Source organism: Diuraphis noxia, unplaced genomic scaffold (assembly GCF_037042655.1).
Source record: "Diuraphis noxia isolate RWA-SAM2 unplaced genomic scaffold, SU_Dnox_SAM2 contig0003, whole genome shotgun sequence".
Taxonomy (NCBI): Eukaryota; Metazoa; Arthropoda; class Insecta; order Hemiptera; family Aphididae; genus Diuraphis; species Diuraphis noxia.
Window position 1 is genome coordinate 44,378,617 of NW_028301713.1, and position 18,652 is coordinate 44,397,268.

An 18,652-nucleotide genomic window follows, 5' to 3' on the forward strand; every position below is an offset into this window, starting at 1 on the left:
AATAAATATATTATATCATTAAAGAACATTTTATAATCATGTCGATAAATATTTATAATAGTGATTACTGCGTTAAATACTATGGATATTATTATAACGTTATTATTTATTAAAAATATAATAATATTAATATTAATTAAATGTTTATGAGTTACAGAGATAATAAAATCTCTACAATCAATAAACCATAATCCAATTCATTTTTATAATATGCATTTATAGGTGTAGACGTGTACGTTATTTGGTTCAATAAAAAATATTTTAAATGCCAAAATAGAACTTTTATAAGGAACCGTTAATATTATTTTTAAAATTTTTTTAGTAGGTATAATATGCAATATATTTTAACCTTTTTGTAATAAAATAAAATACATATTATTTCGACGTAATTGCTGAATAATATTATTTTAAAATATATAATTTGATTGTTATTTGAATTATTTTAAAGTGGTTTTATAAACTGTTTATAAATGCGAATCGCATAATTCGTACGTCCATTAATTGTTTTATCAATACTAAAAATCAATATGAAAAGACATACAAAGTAACATAATATTTTGTTAATTTCGGGTTATATAAATAACAAATACATTTAATGATGCTTCAAAATTATTTTTATTTTAAATTATTATACTATATAAAAAATATTTAAATAAATTCATTTAGATTTATTTATCATTTACTTTATAACTTAGTGTATTATATTTGTATGGTTTAATATCATACAGATAATATTATGATGTATTCATTGATGGTTTAATATTGCGCCTTTCGGTCTCAATTAGATAAAATATATCACACATGTGAGCCGTATTCGTGTATTGCAATAAAAATAAACAAAACAAAAGATTAATCTCACACCTCACAAAATATCCTCTGGATAGTTATAATTTGATAGAGTGTGAAAAATCATAACAATTAAAATAATTGAATCGCAACTTTTGCTTTGCTTCTACAACGGTATACATTCCTACCATCATGCGGAATAATCGCCTACCGATAAGTATCAAAACGAAATACAACAATAACAATATAAGTTATAACCATCATATATAGGTAGGTTAGGTCTTATAAAAAATAATTGTGACTATGAATTTATTTTATTTTTCAACTGCTGTTGTAGCAATATGTCAAGAGCCTTGTATTAAATTTTCAAGCTTTTCTGCCTAACAAATACATTTTTATCGATATTAATTTTTAAAAAACTAATAATGATCGAAAATTTCAAATGCCTATAAATAGGTTAGGTTAGGTTACTTACAACTTAAATCGAAAATTTTTAAAAATTGCATGGTGGATAGAATATACTTATATAAACATTCAGTGAAAATTTCATGTATCTATGGTCATTTGTTTTAAAGTTACATCATAAACCAAAATCGATTTTGTCGAAAAATGAGTGTGCGTAAAATTTCCCGTTTTTCCCTTAATTTTTAGTTTGTTTTTCTCGATTATTTGGAAAAGTATGTACCAACTAGATTCACTTTCTGATCGAACGAGGTACTGAAGTCAAAAATCGAAGCACTTTTACTTCCCTAAAACATGATGACAGACACAAAAAAAAAAAACACACATCATGGTAAAATCAATACATTCATCGCTCTGCTCAGAATCTAAAATAGTGATTTGGTAAAAATGTCTATTGCATTATTTTATAAATTGGAATGAAATTATACAACAATAGGGAATCAACTCATACCGTCATACCTACCTCTTATAATGACCCGGGAATCAACTTATACATAAAAATCATAAAATAGGTCTCGCCGGTCTCTAGAATCAACTCACCTATCGCGAAATAAAAAAACCATCAGATTTTTAAACTTTTAGACTTTAAGTAACGAAAAACATTTCTCTGGTCAAACCATTCGATTATTTCAAATGCGATACACTGTTAACGATTCGAAATATGTCATTTAAAGAAATGTTACATTTTCCTGTTCAGCTATTTTCGTACTAGGCACTCATTGCTCATCGTCTAATCTTCAACTCCAAAAATAACCCAACATTTTCGTTGATATTATAAAATAAATTCTAATTTTTGTCTTATTCATTTTTTATTAAACAATATTTCTTCTTTTTGAACGAGGTATACTCCCTAATATATTATAATATATATATTATAATATTTATATTTGGCATATATAGGTAAGGTATACATAATATACCGAACGATCCATTTAACGTAAGAAACTATTTCAAAAATTAATTATAGATTTTTTACATTTTCTTAAGCCGTAAAAAACAAAATTTTTGTCATTGTAATTTTATTTTTTATCAGACCTTTTTTAATGGCAATATATATTTTCAATTCCTTATTTCAAATCATAATATTTAATTGAATTCGTCGATTTATATGTTAAATTTAAATTCTATTGACAGTTTGTGTTATGAGTTAAAAACTACTTGTTCAAAATTTAAAGAAACACTGCACCAAATAATATTTTTTTTCGAAACATAAAATTAAAAATGCATGTCGTTACAAAATTAAAAAATATATATAACGTATAAAATAATATTAATAATGTTGTTTTTTAACAATTTAAAATTATGTAAAAACAATATTTTCAAAAACATCACTATAGTTTTAAAAATAATGTTACATCTAACGTTAAATGGATCACTTACTGTATCAATAAAATACATAATCTATATAGTGTAGCACTGTTGCTCTATATTTGCGTACATTTTACAATATATAGGATTTAATTAGGTACCTATACCAAAACTATATATTTTAAATTTAAATTATTCGTTTTTATATGATTTTTATTTGACATACCTACCAAATATTGCATTTTAGTATATGGCTTTATTATATTATACAATATTTTAGCCATTTTTTTTATACTGCAGGGTGTAACAAATTGATGTTGACGGGAACATAGTACACTGATTAACGTACCTACCTATACTTACAAGAAGGGTCACGTCATTAGTCCATCTAGTCGTAATCGTTCAAGTGAATAATAAGAATAATGAGAACAATGAAAAAAATAAGTTGTTCACCATAAAGACTTTTTAGCGTTTTTAACTAGAGGATGTACCCATGACCGTCCGTGACACCGACAGGTCTGTGATGAGAGAGTGGATTCGGTATTACACAATTCGCCGTAAACAGTAATTAGAAATTTCGTTTTTTAACCGATGATAATTCTTGAGTTTTTCCCATAGGAGCATTTTGGTTTTTTAAAGCATATTGCCAATCAAGCGCAGCGAAGTCTAATTAAAAAATATTAAAAAGGTGAAACTTATGAATACCTACGCTACGACTATACACGATGGACCGAGCGTAAAATTAAATTATTCAAACTCTATTTTTACAATGTATATCTATACTTAATAAATTGCGTATTCAGATAAAAAAAAAAATGTCCAGGTATTTAAATAAACGATATTTTTTAAATGTTTAAATGTTTAAATGTTTTGAATAACGGTACTGTTTGTTTGTAAATCGATATTGAAAATTAAATGAGTGTGATTTAATTATAAGGTTTTATATAGATGTCATTATTTAACAACATATAATTGAGAGTTCAATCCACAAGAGCATATAAAAAATTACAACGCCGAAGTTATTAATGCATACTTATTGAGGAGTGGCGGCAATTGAAGGGCGCTCCTTATTAATAAGCATTTATGAAAATACGATCTTCGGTTCTCACAAGACATAAACCTACTTTAGTTTTGTAGTACCTATCTATGACAATATTAATATATTACTTTTTCCATTTCAAACTTCACTTCATCAACAAGGGCTTAATTTAATATACATTAAACAATTATTATTTATTAGTTATTACTTATTTATTGCTATTGCTATTGCTTTTGTCCAGGGCTTAAATAGACAACAAATATCAATAAGGCTGGGGCACTGTGACGTTTATATTTTGTATCGCTTTATAAATTGATATTATATTTATGTCTTACTAGCTGAATCCATGCACTTCGTAGCCGGTTAAAAATCCTATCTCTTATATGGTTCATACTGTGCGTTAAATTCATTTTATATGATGATGCTAGCAGTATATTCTTGTACATAATGATAGATAGCGGTTAAAATATATTATAATCTTACAGCGATATTCAATTTCGTTTATCATTATGTAATTTTATTCGTTTTATCAATATAATTTTGACAATTTAAATATTCAATTGAATGATATTTAGGCATATTACTTTCTAACTTAGGCTATCTCCTGCACATATATCTAATAAAATTCTGTACCAAATTTTGTCACCTATTTAAGAATGTATATAAGACAAAGAAATATATATATATATTTATATATATATATCCATATAGCTATATCTCTATATATATGATGTCTGTTTATACTTTATTAAAATACCTACTTTATAATATATGAATAATTTATACGTTTTTCCAATAATCACGCTTGGATAATTACTGCTATTATAATTATATCAAATTTCGTCGCAATCGGTCCGCCCGTCCACCAATTGGAATTGGAATGCATAAAAGATTAACAGACAGAAATCCATTTTTATTTATTTTATTTTCATATGAATTACCCATTAAACATACTAACGCTTGTGATTTATTAATTAGATTAATTAAATAGAACACTTTTAGTTATTCTTTACTTGAATTAAGCAACGGTGTAGATCAAATTACAACCCTAATGTGATACAATTTAAAACAGTTTTAAAACAAATTTGTCTCAACTATGAAACATTGAATTTAGCTCAGTTTTTACTGAACAGATGGCGCAACTATAATTTCATCACCACCTTGTCATATTCCTCTAACCCGGTAACTTTTTCAAATTTTTCATCCATAAGAGCCTTCTCCTGACAATTACGACCCCCCCCCCCCCAAAAAAAAAAAAAAAGAAAAAAGGATGAGCCAAATCGGCCCAGCGTTCTCAATTGATGAATTGTTATACATTTTTTACTCCATTTTTATACATATAGATATATTAAATATGCCGTTTTTGGAAAATTATACCGATTTATTGGTTCTATATAGACATTTTTAAATTATTGTTATCATTGATTTTTAAACCCATTTCAGTAACCTAGCCACCTAAGAGACAAAAAAATCAAAAAACCATAGCTCTAGTGCACGACTGCACTAGTAAATATTTTTAATATTTCTGATCCACTCTGTACCAAACTAAACATTTTTATTAAAATATAATTATTTCTTGATGAAATAATACAAAATTTCGAAAGTTAATAAATAAATGTTTTCAATAATAAAAACTAGGTATTTGAAATCAAATTTGATCATTCCAACATAATTCTTTAAGTAAATGTTACAGTATAAAGCCTAGACTAAACTCTAAAGTAGAAGTTTTGGACTAAATTTTAGGCAAAGGTCTGATTTTTTGCACGCCTAAATATTCCAGTTCTTGTCACAAGCTTGAATTTTACTTGTTCGCGTAATACCTATAATATTACGTATAGACTCTGCACTCATGTCTTATTGTGTTTTGTAACACGCGCGTATTATGTTTTATATAGTATACTATTTTAGTAAAAAAAAATTTAATATTATTAAAAGCTCGCAGTTATATGGTTTAGGCGTGATTTAATTGTGAAACGTTGTTTATTTTACGTTGGTTATATTTTTCCAACTATTCGTTTATGGTTCATTGCGTTCTCTCTCTAAACTCCTAAACTACATTATTATTATATTCTTAATCGAACCGACAACGGAAATATTTCCATAACTTGGTCGTAATTCATCCAGGGAATCCTGAGAATAATAAGTGTTCTATAAAATACATACACGCACTCTAATTTTTTTGTATTTTTCTCTCTTTTGGCAAGATGGCCCTCATTTCATATGCTACTCGTAGCCTGAACAATCGTGCCGAAACGCTTTTGTCCTTTCCCTCCTCAGCTCTACTGTTCAGTTCGAGACACTACAATGAATTCTAAATAAAAAAAAAACTGGCGCCGGGAACATAGCCAGCTTATACTTGTATGTATATTAAAAGGCATCTTGAATAATATTAATATAAATACAATGCTCTATATTATTATAATACCATATCAACGTATTATCTCATTACCTACAATTTGTTTAGCTATCTTATAGAAATTAGAATGAATAAACATAAATTAATATATATATATATATATATATATATACATATACATATAGTTGTAAACCATAGTGATATAGAAGAAAAATTAGAACATCATCTTAAATTGAATGTCAATAATATTATAAATGATTAATTTGTACAGTATTAAAGTATCCTATCATTATTGAATGATTATAAGTTATGTATGCGTGATGGAAAATGAAAAACTTTCGTTTTAAATGTTCTACTTCTAATCAAATATTTTTAATTAGATATTCATTTTTATGTTTGAAATTCATAATTATACATTATTATTAATCATTTTTGATTTGTTATTTTATAATTTTTAGTCAACGATGTATTTTATTCATTTCAATTTTTTTTTACGCTTAAAAATTAATAATTTGATCTTATGAAAAATGATTATTTAGGTACTTATATAAGAACCTTTGATAAAGTTAAAAATAACTAGAATATTAGTTCTACAAGATAGTAATATATTATGAATTAAAAGACAAATAAAACATTTATTTTTATTTTTATTTTTGGAACATTATACATATTAAAGTTAAATAAATATTTACTTTAAAGCCATTTGATATGCTACATAATTATAAGAGCTAACAGAGTCGTGTATTGAGTATACATGATTTTCTTGAGAAGGAAGACATGAATTTATCCAATAGCCACTAACTAGAGGGGCAGTGCCCACTTTCCCATTCGTTACCAAAATTATACGAATGTATTTAGCATACATGTTTAGTATATGTTACCTACTTGAGAATAAATATTTTGCTAAAACAAAACTCTTATTTTAAATATATGTGGCATACTGGCATTTAAACATTATTAAAAAAAAAATATATATATATAAAATATTTAAAACAGATTACAGAATCACTCTTGATGTTTCTTATAAAGGGTTTAATCCTCGCTTTGATTAGCACATAAATTACTACATAGGTTCCGAAAGTAATTTTCTAGTATATTGAAATGAGTACCTGTGATTGTATAATATTTTCTTACATATTAATTGTACACAATAAATAATATAAATATAAACATACGAGTGTTTAGAATATTTCATGTCTATTTTCTCAGAATCAAAATTTATTATTGTTACATTTATTGACGTTAGCTACTCGTCGTTTAAAGTTAAATCTGTAATAATTTTGTTTATACGATTAGGAATCTGTATGCATACAGTGTAAACGTGTTGTAAATTTTATCACATATAAAATGTATGTACGTATGATTAGCGTTCTCTTTAACAATTATATAGGTACACCAATAAATTTCAAGTATTATACTAAAGTGCCAATTTTCCATAATATTATATAAATACTCATCCAAACATAAATTCCCTTGGGATGCAAAATAGTAAAAAAAAAATTCTTAGTATTGAAAAACAAGGTAAACTGAAGATTGAAATAATACCTAAGCTGTAAGTTGTTTTACATGAAGTCATGAAATAATAGAATACCTAATACAGTACATTATATTAGGTACAATACAATTATATTACTATATTATATGGGTCGTATATTTACTCATGAAACTATGTTTGTAATAATATACAGAACGATATAAATTAATTTTAAAACACATTGTTTAACACGGAACAGCAGATGTACTCATTAAAATATTTGTTTTAGATGTCCGGCAAAAGGAGGCGGAGTTTTAAATGTGCCATTCATCACAGGGACAAAGAAGTTAACAGCGAAAACGATTTTCATATAATATTCCAAAAACCAACATTACACCAAAAGTAAGCGCACACATTTATCTAACTACCTAAGTGTACAATTGTTACTTTTTGTTAGTTATTCTTATTATCTACTACTTAAAAAGCATTACAGTTATGTGACGCCTGACATTTTTTTTCTACCTTCTTCAAATTATTTAAATTTAGTATTAAAATATATATATATATATATATATTAATTGCCCTTGTTTGATATTTTGCATAATTTTTATTGTATATATTTTATATGTATTAATTTAACAGTATTAAGTTAAAAAAGTAATACAATGTATACTAACTAATAAGCTTTCTTTAAATAAATTTACTAGGAATAAAATGATTTTGCTTACTTGGTTGTCGTTATCGCCGATATTTTTATTTTATTGTTGGTAATTTATAATACCATATTATCAGATAAATAATGTAGGTATTTACTTCTAATATAATTATTAATTAGCAAGATCACTTGTATGTTCTCAGGAAAACTGAAATTGAAATCATCCTGGTTAACGATTTACGATGGTTCATATTTTTTATTATGATAACTAAACACGAACATATACTATTAACAGTTGACCTTAAAACGCAACCGCCGTAAATTGAATACATTTCTAATCCAAAGTTTACTAGATCATGATATATAGCCGACTATTTAATTGAATTATTTTCTGTAACTAATTTGTTTCCATTCTTCGAAATCTATGTCACACCGATGACTTTAGCGTTATCTTTGATAATGATTATCAATTCTGTTTGTCTTTTGTATTTTTATTTCTTAGTTCATATTATGTATATTATAATAGTTTATGATGTAAATTTTTATTCGTCTACATTTTTTAATTTTATATTTTTTCTATAGAATGGTTCGTCTTGTGGCAGAGGAGTTCTTGACGGACGAAAGAGATCGGAAATATTATGCAGACAATTATCGTTGTTGCCCACCGCCACTCTTTATACTTCTCATCACAATTTTTGAGGTAAGTTTAAAATGAGATCCGTTTACCATTATTATAAATACTACAATACATGTATTGTATATACATAGTGATATAACCAGGAATATTTAATGTTTTGATTATTTGGTTTTTTTGGAAGGGGGAGGGGTAGATAAATCTGATGTGAAAGAACTAATAAAGCAAAAAACCGTGTTCATAGATTAAATAATAAAACACAATAATATGAATTCACAATTCTGCACCGGTATCAGTTGATAAAAAAACAGGATTTGAGTCTCTATGTATACAACATGTATTTTAAGTTAAATAAAATTATAGAAAAAAATGAATTAAGTAAGTGTAAGTCGATTACTTAATTTATTTAGAATATTTCAGAATCACAACATTCTATGTATAGTTATACACATAAACAAATAAACTATTTAATACTTGAAAAGTTACAGAATATTTAAAAAAAAACAACTAATTTATAAGTGTTCTAAAGAACAATTTTATAATTTTTAATTTTTGCGTCTCTATTTTTTTTCCAAGATTATAGTAAAACAAATTGCACGTTATTATAAATAGTGTAATAATAATAAATAACCATCATTAATGATCTCCAATGTTTACCTAATACCTATATGTACTAGACACCATGTGGCACGTGGCCTGTATAGAAAGCAGAAGTAAAGAAGGAAAAAGAAATTGTAACAGATGTCAAACGCGAGTTAAATTATACCCTTAGGGCTAAACGAGACCCAGGCTATTTCCTATTTTCAGAAAACCATTTACTGTTTACAGCTGTCTACCTTTCTAAAAAGGCATAATCCCCTCCGGATTTTTCGAGTGATTAATTCCTTTATTATTTCCTTTTATTATGCAGCTTGCAATATCTTGTACATATTATATATTCCGAATTTCATACAAAATAATGCAATGCCACAAATTATTATTCCATGGTGGTGGTATGTATATTGAAAGAAAACTCACGAACAAAAAGTGTATTATTGATATTGTGATTAGTAATTTTGTATTACTGCTATAACAGAAATTTAGAAATGCTGTCAATCCAAAACGTCGCGTCGATGAAGATTATTTGATTAGTTCTTTCGTTGCATTATATTATTATATGCAAATATGCATCACGGAAATGGATAATATATAGTCTATAAATTTAACTTTTACAGTATATTTAACTGTAAATTATATATTTGCATATATGCTACAACTATAAATTTAGTTTAAATAGCTAATAAACGTGTTAATTTTTTATAGTTTAGAATAGCATAATTATATAGGTACCATGTCTTAAATTATAACAATAGTTACTATACTTACTCTGAATAATATGCATTTATCAATAACATCAATAACAACACTGATGTCAAACGTTGAACGGATATTAGATAGATATATAACAAAGAATAAATTTAATATTAATAAAGTAGAAATATTTTATAATATTATAAAAAAAATAATAAAACATAACAGTAAAATTGTAAAATTGTTACGATTTTTAGTAAATATTTACTTCCAAAACACGCGCAGCATAACATATGGATACTACTGATACTAGTAAGCAGTAATCTATAATAATATATAAAATTCTTATTCCGTAATGTGAGTATATATACTGTCTATTTTTGTGTGTCGTAAAAGTACTATAATACACCCACAAGAAACGTAATGCCGGAAATCGAAACGTCTGTAAATCAAAAGGGACACGTGCTCTTATTCTGTCTGGGATTTGTCCCAAAAAAAACCTCATTTATATTATATACTTTACATATGCAGTTCATTTTAAAATAACACCATGTTTGAATACAATAGAATATCTAAAAATGGTTTCATTTCTGGATTTATTTTTATACTAATAATAATAATACAAATATACAATTCTTGTATTTAAATTGTACTATAGTAAGGTTCTATCTGTCAAGTAAAGTATCCTAGATAAAGTATTGCATTTATCTATAATGCATTTTGAAAAATAGCTATACTCTATAATAAGTACGAAGTACCTATTCCTACCTAATTTAGCACTGTAGTTATTTTGTAAATAAATATTACCGAATAACAATACTTAAAATGCTAAATAACCTTTGTGATCTTCAACTTTCAACAAAGCAACTTATATATTTGATACATTCATGATTCATGTGAGATCGGAATGGACAAAATAAAATTTTAAAGTACCTAATACAATTTACATCGTATTCAGTAACTTGGCACACTAAGAAAAACACCTAGGAGTTAGGGTTAACATATCACTTCCTCATGAACCATGTCCTATCTCCTGTGTATTTATAATAGAACGATTTAAGTTTAATTACACTTTTTTAAATATGCATGATCATATTATAACTAGAGAGAAAAGGTTACCTATATAACTTATTACTTAACACTAAAAACAATAATTTTTACAGTTGTACCAATAAGGCTATGTTATCGCTTAGTCTGTTTGAAAAATGATTTTTAAATTATTATAATATTATTGTCTGATATATACTTTAATACAGAGACTAATTAAAATCATTTAACAGTATAATAATAAACAGAAAAAAAGTTTTTCTGTAAGCCTTTAAAATTGTCAACAATTTTAAAGGGAGGGGTGTTCCCTAGTTGAACAAATTCTTATGAGGAAACTAAACTCGTTATCTGTAAATGAATCCATTTGATTGAATTCCATGAAAAACTGCTGTATGATGTTTATTCCATAATAATGAGTGGAAAAAAAATATTATATTAACCTATAAATTGCAATTCGTTAAAGGTAGCAAGCTTGCAGAAAATTTGATTTGCGAAATATGTTTAACTGTAGTTAAATTAATTTCTGTAGATGTATAATTTTTCCATTTTAATCATATTAAGAAATTTAATTTTTTAGATTCGAGAATATACATAGGTACATTCATTTTCTTGATAAAGTGAAATGATTAAAACACATTAATAATTCTTAAAATATACATTTTTATAAATAATAATAAACAATTAACTTGTTATATTTTTTCTTAGTTTTTCAAAAGATATTTAGTTTAGAATAACTGTTTTTACATACAGCATAAGGCATAACATAACACATTATATATGTCAATCAATTATAATTTTTAATTTATATTTGAATCGAATATAATAGTTTGTTTATCTTGTTTATCATAAATATTATTGTTATATTTTTGTGAGTAAATGTAAAACAATTGTGTTAGAGTAAAATACTAATATTACATTTAATACTGTAATAGAGGATGAATAATGAAATAATTTTCAACATCCACAGTTTTCATTTAATAAATTAAAATTAAAATAATATGAATAAACATCTGAATAAAAGAAATATTATTGATGTCTGAAATAAAAAAATAAAAAAATACAGGAAATAATAATAATATAGGGAATAGTCAAATGGTGAAAATATACCTTTAATTAAAAGTTATCATTTATTTCGTTAATTTAACTTGTTTTTTTTTTTTTGTGATGAAGATAGAAAAATAGATTTATTTATGATTTTACTATTGAATCATAGAAACCATGGATAAAATTTATCTATAAAATAAAATATGAATTTATAATAGGTACCTAATTACATAACGTTTTATATTTAAGTATTGATAACAGTATTTTTTAAGTTTAAAGGTATAGGTCGGTTTTGAAGGTCAAAATGTTAGTGTCTATAATAATTCAGTAATAAATTATTTTCAAATAATTAATGAATAAATCAGTGGCGCACAGAAGGTATTGGATTCAAACCACCTACTACTGCACCATAGTAAAAGAAAATTAATTAAAAATTATTTTATTTTATTAACCTATAGGTATTGGGTAGTTAATAATAACTAGATTGTATTATAATAATTTGCATCATTATATTAAAATGCATGTTCATAAATAACAATAATAATAATACACATAATGGACATAAATATTACTTGGCTGACTTGTTAGTTGTCTCAACCCCCTGAAAAAATCCTGGTTACGTTACTAGTACAAACATGCAGCGTATATTGTTTTTGACATATGTATTGTATATTATTTAATTGTGTTTTACAATATTTATGATATTTCTGTTTGCTATTTTAGTTGGGGACCTATCTATATTACTACTCTCTAACTTTGGGTTCTACACCTGCTCCCGGTGACATATGGGCATCAGTCGCCGCTCCTGTGCCAATGGACAGTGTGTTCATATATAGACCTGACAAACGACAGCAATTATGGAGATTTATGTTGTACATGTTCTTACATGTTGGGTAAGTTTTTAAAGTTTTGCTTTAAAATCTTTTGTTCGATACGAATAATGAATTTAGTATTAGGTATTTACATATTTTTAGTAGGGTATTCACTTATATACGAATCTACCTATAAAAATGTATTGTGATTCATGTTATATATACGTTTTTAACTGTGATTGATATTTTTAGTTGGGTCCATCTGATATTCAATTTGACCGTCCAATTGCTTGTGGGTCTTCCATTAGAAATGGTGCATGGTTCACTCCGGATAGGGGTCGTGTACATGGCTGGTGTGTTAGCAGGTATGTGTTGGACTTAAAGAGCTTCATATTATGAACATTGTATAGTGTAATGTCATACAACTTTCGAAAAAGCGATTGAAATATAAAATTCAATTTTGTGTTTTATCACATATGTTGTATTCTAGGTTCCTTAGCTACGTCGGTCTTTGATAGTAACGTGTATCTCGTTGGTGCTTCGGGTGGAGTGTATGCTTTATTGGCTGCTCATTTAGCTAACGTTATGTTGGTAAGATCATTAAATTTTATTTTATTAGTTTTTAAACTTATCCAATAAAAATATATTAAATTATTAAATAAGAAAATATGCAAAAATATACCGAAATAAAACTGATTTTGTGTATTTTTGTAAATAATATACCATATTAATTTAATTTATTAGATTTAGTCTTAAAATAATAATATAATATAATATTTTATCAGATGTCATACATTTTAAATCACCTCTTTTTCTACCTATATGATAGACATAATTTAAGTTCAACTTGAATCTAAATGCCTCCGGCAGATAACTAAAGCCCTTTTTATGTGTCGAATGATATACCCTCCACATGCAGGGACCTCCTCATTCCGACAGTTAAAAACGTCACCAAAACTCTTTACAAACGTTTCCACCTCAAATTTTCAAATAACCAAAACCCCTCCTTTTGAACAATCCCGGGTGACCCTGGCCGACGTTAAAAGCGTAGCTAGTGCTGTAATCTGTTAGTAGACTAATTAACTAGTGCACTAATCACTACTATCCCGCCATGAAGTGCTATTTTTAAAATAGCTTCTTCATTCAAGCCAACAAGGGCCTATTATATACCCCTCCATTGTCCTTATTGTAAATTTCTCTTACAGATTGTACAAATTCAATAAATATGTTGAAAAAAAGAAAAAAAGTATAACTTGAAAGAAGGAATAAATGTTTTCATTTTATTTTTAGTCTAAATAAATAGTTTAATATTATATTAAAATAAAAAGGATCATGTCGATGTGAACACGTATAACAATAATTTGAAAATCCTTTTGCGTAAATAAATATACAAACTCGGCATTTTCGGCTATTTTTTATTTGGAAATTTTTACGTCAAATAAATCTAAGTGTTTTTTTTTTTTTTTAGAATTACAATAACATGGAATTTGGTGTGTTTCGGTTGCTTGGCATACTGTTTATCGGTAAGTTATCTGTAATATGTAATACAGTCAATGTGGTTAAAATATAAAATCAGATTTTTATTTTAAGTCGATGGGCAAAAAAACTGTTGTGTATAAGCAGTATAAGTGTATAACGATGGTTGAGCGTGTACATATTTTAAAAGAGAATATTTATGAATTTTTCTGGAACCAAATTTTACGAATGAATTAATTATTAAATCAATAAAACAGTTTCACTTAAAATATAGATTTTAAAAAAAAATAGTTTAACTTTTTATAAGAACGAAATAAAAATAAAATAATGGCATGTCCCTACAACTTCACCGTTAGTATCATATATAATATAAAGCCCGATAACTGTAGACATAAAATATAAACGTCCTTGCACGCTGCAGCAGTAAATTGTGTCGGGGCTCATTTTATCGTTACTTCCACCGTCACGGCTGCTGTTTGTGGGGACCTCAATATAATATTCAATAATATATATTATTGCTAACTTTTATATAACTTTTACTACTATTAATGCTAAGTAGCTACCTAAATGCAATGTACACTGCAGTTGATAAGTTACCAACAGCCGACTCTGCTTCGGTCTTTCAATATTACATACCTAACCGATGTCCTTTTATTTATTTTTTTTCATGTGTCTTCACAGCCAGCGTGGACGTCGGCTTCGCCGTGTACTGCCGTTACGCCTTCGAACCATCGTCGAACGCTCCGCCTGTCAGCTACGTTGCTCACATAGCCGGCGCGCTGGCTGGTCTCACCATTGGTCTGCTAGTGTTGAAAAACTTCGAGCAAAAGCTCCACGAGCAGTTGATATGGTGGTTCGCGCTCGGCGTGTACGCCATTTGTACGCTGTTTGCGGTCATGTACAACTTGAGCCATCCCTGTTGAGCAAACCGATCTACACACTCCGTCTTCCTATATATATATATATATGTTATATATGTATGTGTGTGTGTGTGTGTGTGTGTGTGTGTGTGTGTGTGTGTGTGTGTGTATGTGGTGCGACGGATACGATGTGCGAGTAAGTCCGAAGTTGTGGCCGAGGAACACGTCATGGTATTATTATTAAACTGGTAGTGTGGGCGCCGTCATCCCGTTGCTGATCTATACCTACATATTTTTATTCTTCCACATGTAAAAATCTATTCGTACTGTCCAATTTTGTTCGTTTTTTCATATTCATTATTATTATTATTATTTTTTGTTTCCCTCACCTCGTTTGTATTTAATTATTTATACGATGATATATTATTATTATATAATATATGTACATACATTTATTGTGTCTGTGATTTTTTTGACCGAGTTTGCAATCATCATTATTGGCAAATATTATAATTATTATTATAATATTGTGTCAAGACGTTTGCGCAATACGTACGATTCTGTTTTCAGTTTATCCGAAAGAATAAAGTACGAAATAGTTGGTTGGAGAGGAGGTGGACACTGATACAATAAATTATTGTTATAATAAATTTAGTTTTTTCAATGTAATAAAAAATTTATTTTATTTTTTACATAATTGCATACATAGAGTATGAACCTTAAAAATAAAAACACAGATATTTAAAATGTAAATACTTATTTTAATTTAAACATTTTTTTTAATGCTTTATTTCATTCACTGCCAGTTCTAATTTAATCGGTGATTAGTTTTGAGTTTAAGTCTCTTGAGTTAAAGTTCCAAAAATACAGCCTAAAGTTTGGTGAGTACAAATTGGCTGTGATATTTATTTTTGAAACAGACAAACATTTTCCTTAACTATAGTTCCTCTATACCACATAAAAAAATTGCTCAACTGTGCAAATTTACTAGGCAGTTAGTATAATCTGAATTAACACAAAATGAAACGACATATTAAAATAATTGTATTGTTCACATTAAAAACAATATTTATAGTTGTAAAAATAAAATTAAAACATTTTAGATTGTAAATAAGAAAAATATTGATTCTTGTCATAACACAAATCTAGTCATAATTATATCTATTTGTACTATATTATATAATATATTTATATATATATATATATATAAGTTTAAAATAATTATTTAGATACTGCTTTAAGTTTAAGGTATAATTTAATGTTACAAATTTTAAATAAAAATATGAAACTAAATGTTTGTCTTTACAATTGCATGTGCCTGTGTAAGTTGAAGTTTATGTAATAACTAATAACTAAAATTAAAAGTTATTTATTTATTTTTAATAGAGTACAACAATAAACACAGTATTTATAACAATTGATTTACTATATTGTTTTATCTCGTATTCACAGAATCCAAACAAATATAAATTATGTAACATGAGCCGGGGTAACATATATTTACATATATGAAATTCAAAGAACTAGATATGATAGTAAACTAGTAGGACACCGTAACTCGTAGAGTTTTTAATATACTTACTGCATCTAGTTTGGATGTAGAATACTATATGATTGTACATTTGCTAATCAATTTAAATAAAAGTGGGTGAGTTGACTGGAATGATTCCCAAGTTTATTTTTGGGTAGTATTAATGGATTCCCAACAGCCTGCAGCACACATGAGTTTTGATTTCCGGACTTCAACGTATTAGCGTATCCATTATGTTCATGGCCAGGAGACACCGCGGGTTGGTTGGTTGACAATTGTCCTCAAACATTTTTTTTTTTTAGTTATTATATTTTAACAACTGTCTTTAAATTCATTACACTTTTATTACTATTTAAAAAAAGTAATTTTTTTTTTATTTACTGAATGTTGCCGATCATAAATTAACTATATAGCTAAAATTTTAATTGTTTTTTTTTTTTTAATTTTCACTTCAATTTTAAAGTACATGACAATGTTGATAGAAAATAGAATGATACATCCCATGAATGAAACATACAAACAATATATTTTTGAATTTGTTGGGAAAGTTCATTTAAATAATAATCTTTTTTTTTCTTTTGTATCGAGAGCCAGAGAAGGAACCGCGTTAGCATTACTTTTCCTCTGACTCCCATCGTTTTAATTTAAATAATTACCTGAGGGCTAAATATTAAAACTAATTAAACTTTACTTTTAAAACTATAGTTATATAATAAATTACTAACCATCTCATGGTTTATTATATTAGCCATTTGCTCCTGTCTGATTCTAAAAGCAGCCCTATGAGGGCTCTCATATAACCCTATACTTTTTTTTTTCATAATCTAAATGTTTTTGAATTTTATATATATACAATTTACATGTTACAATCTGATATAAAACACAAACTTGGGGCTCTAAAATTAACATTTCAAACAGTTAAAATATTCATAGCTCTGAAGCAGATCGTAAAATATATTCTAACCAATATTTAAAATAAAATAAAAAAATATGACATTTCAATCAAAACATTACATTATTAGATACACAGCATTGTAATAGTTATGATGGTTTATAATATAGTAAAATATTTAATACAATTTTGTATACACCATATTTTATGGAGATACAATTGATACAGGAGGGGGGAGGGGTGTCTAATATTTAATTTTTTTTCATATTGGATGACCCGACAAACTGAACATAACATGACCTATGGCCCTTGTGAAGTTTTAGCAAATTCGGACTTGAACTGCCACGCTACGAACACTATACGGCCCCAGTTAAGTAAATCAGCATTTCAACAGTTCAGCAAATTAGACCAACCCATCGTATAGTAGATAACTGAATTAAACATGGAGGCTGTTTACCATCATCAGTGTTTGGATTAAATTGTTTATGTCATTTACCTTAATGAGCTATGTGAAAACCAACTTCTGGATTCTCTAAGTAAGAACTCTGACTTACAGAGTGGCCGAGTGACGAGTGTTCTAAGGTATCGAGAGGCCACCATCCCTCACCTGAGCATGGCAGAAAATCGTAAATTCGTAAATTAATTAAAAACAAAGTGGGTGAGTTGACTGGAATGATTCCCGAGTTTATTTGTGAGACGTATTAATTGATTTCCAGTGTTTGGAAAGAACGTCGTTCATGAACGCATACCTATGTTCACACGTTCTCAATTAGTGAACGGGTGGACGAGGTGGCCGAGCGGTCTAACGCGTCGGCTGTGGCTCAGCCGGACCGGGTTCGATCCTCGACCATCGGGCGACATTTTTCTCCGGGCAAGTCACAGTGTCCGGAGAACAAGTGCCGCCATCCCCCACTCTGGGGCATGGCAGAAACCTACGGGTGCCCCAATAAAAATTCTGCCAAAACTCACCCACGTGTAACACACCT

General features: G+C 27.4%; 1 protein-coding gene across 1 annotated transcript in view; it reads left to right on the forward strand.

The window, feature by feature from the left end:
- Window positions 1-15,698, forward strand: part of LOC107174198 (rhomboid-related protein 2-like) — a 92,536-nt gene extending 76,838 nt beyond the window's left edge. Inside the window, exons 5-11 of the mRNA XM_089225014.1 lie at window positions 7,715-7,827; window positions 8,663-8,780; window positions 12,819-12,988; window positions 13,160-13,272; window positions 13,398-13,498; window positions 14,376-14,430; window positions 15,065-15,698. Of these exons, the coding sequence (XP_089081140.1) occupies window positions 7,715-7,827; window positions 8,663-8,780; window positions 12,819-12,988; window positions 13,160-13,272; window positions 13,398-13,498; window positions 14,376-14,430; window positions 15,065-15,306 (912 nt within the window). The 3' untranslated portion in view covers window positions 15,307-15,698. The remainder of the gene's footprint in view (window positions 1-7,714; window positions 7,828-8,662; window positions 8,781-12,818; window positions 12,989-13,159; window positions 13,273-13,397; window positions 13,499-14,375; window positions 14,431-15,064) is intronic.
- The last annotated feature ends 2,954 nt before the right edge of the window (window positions 15,699-18,652 follow it).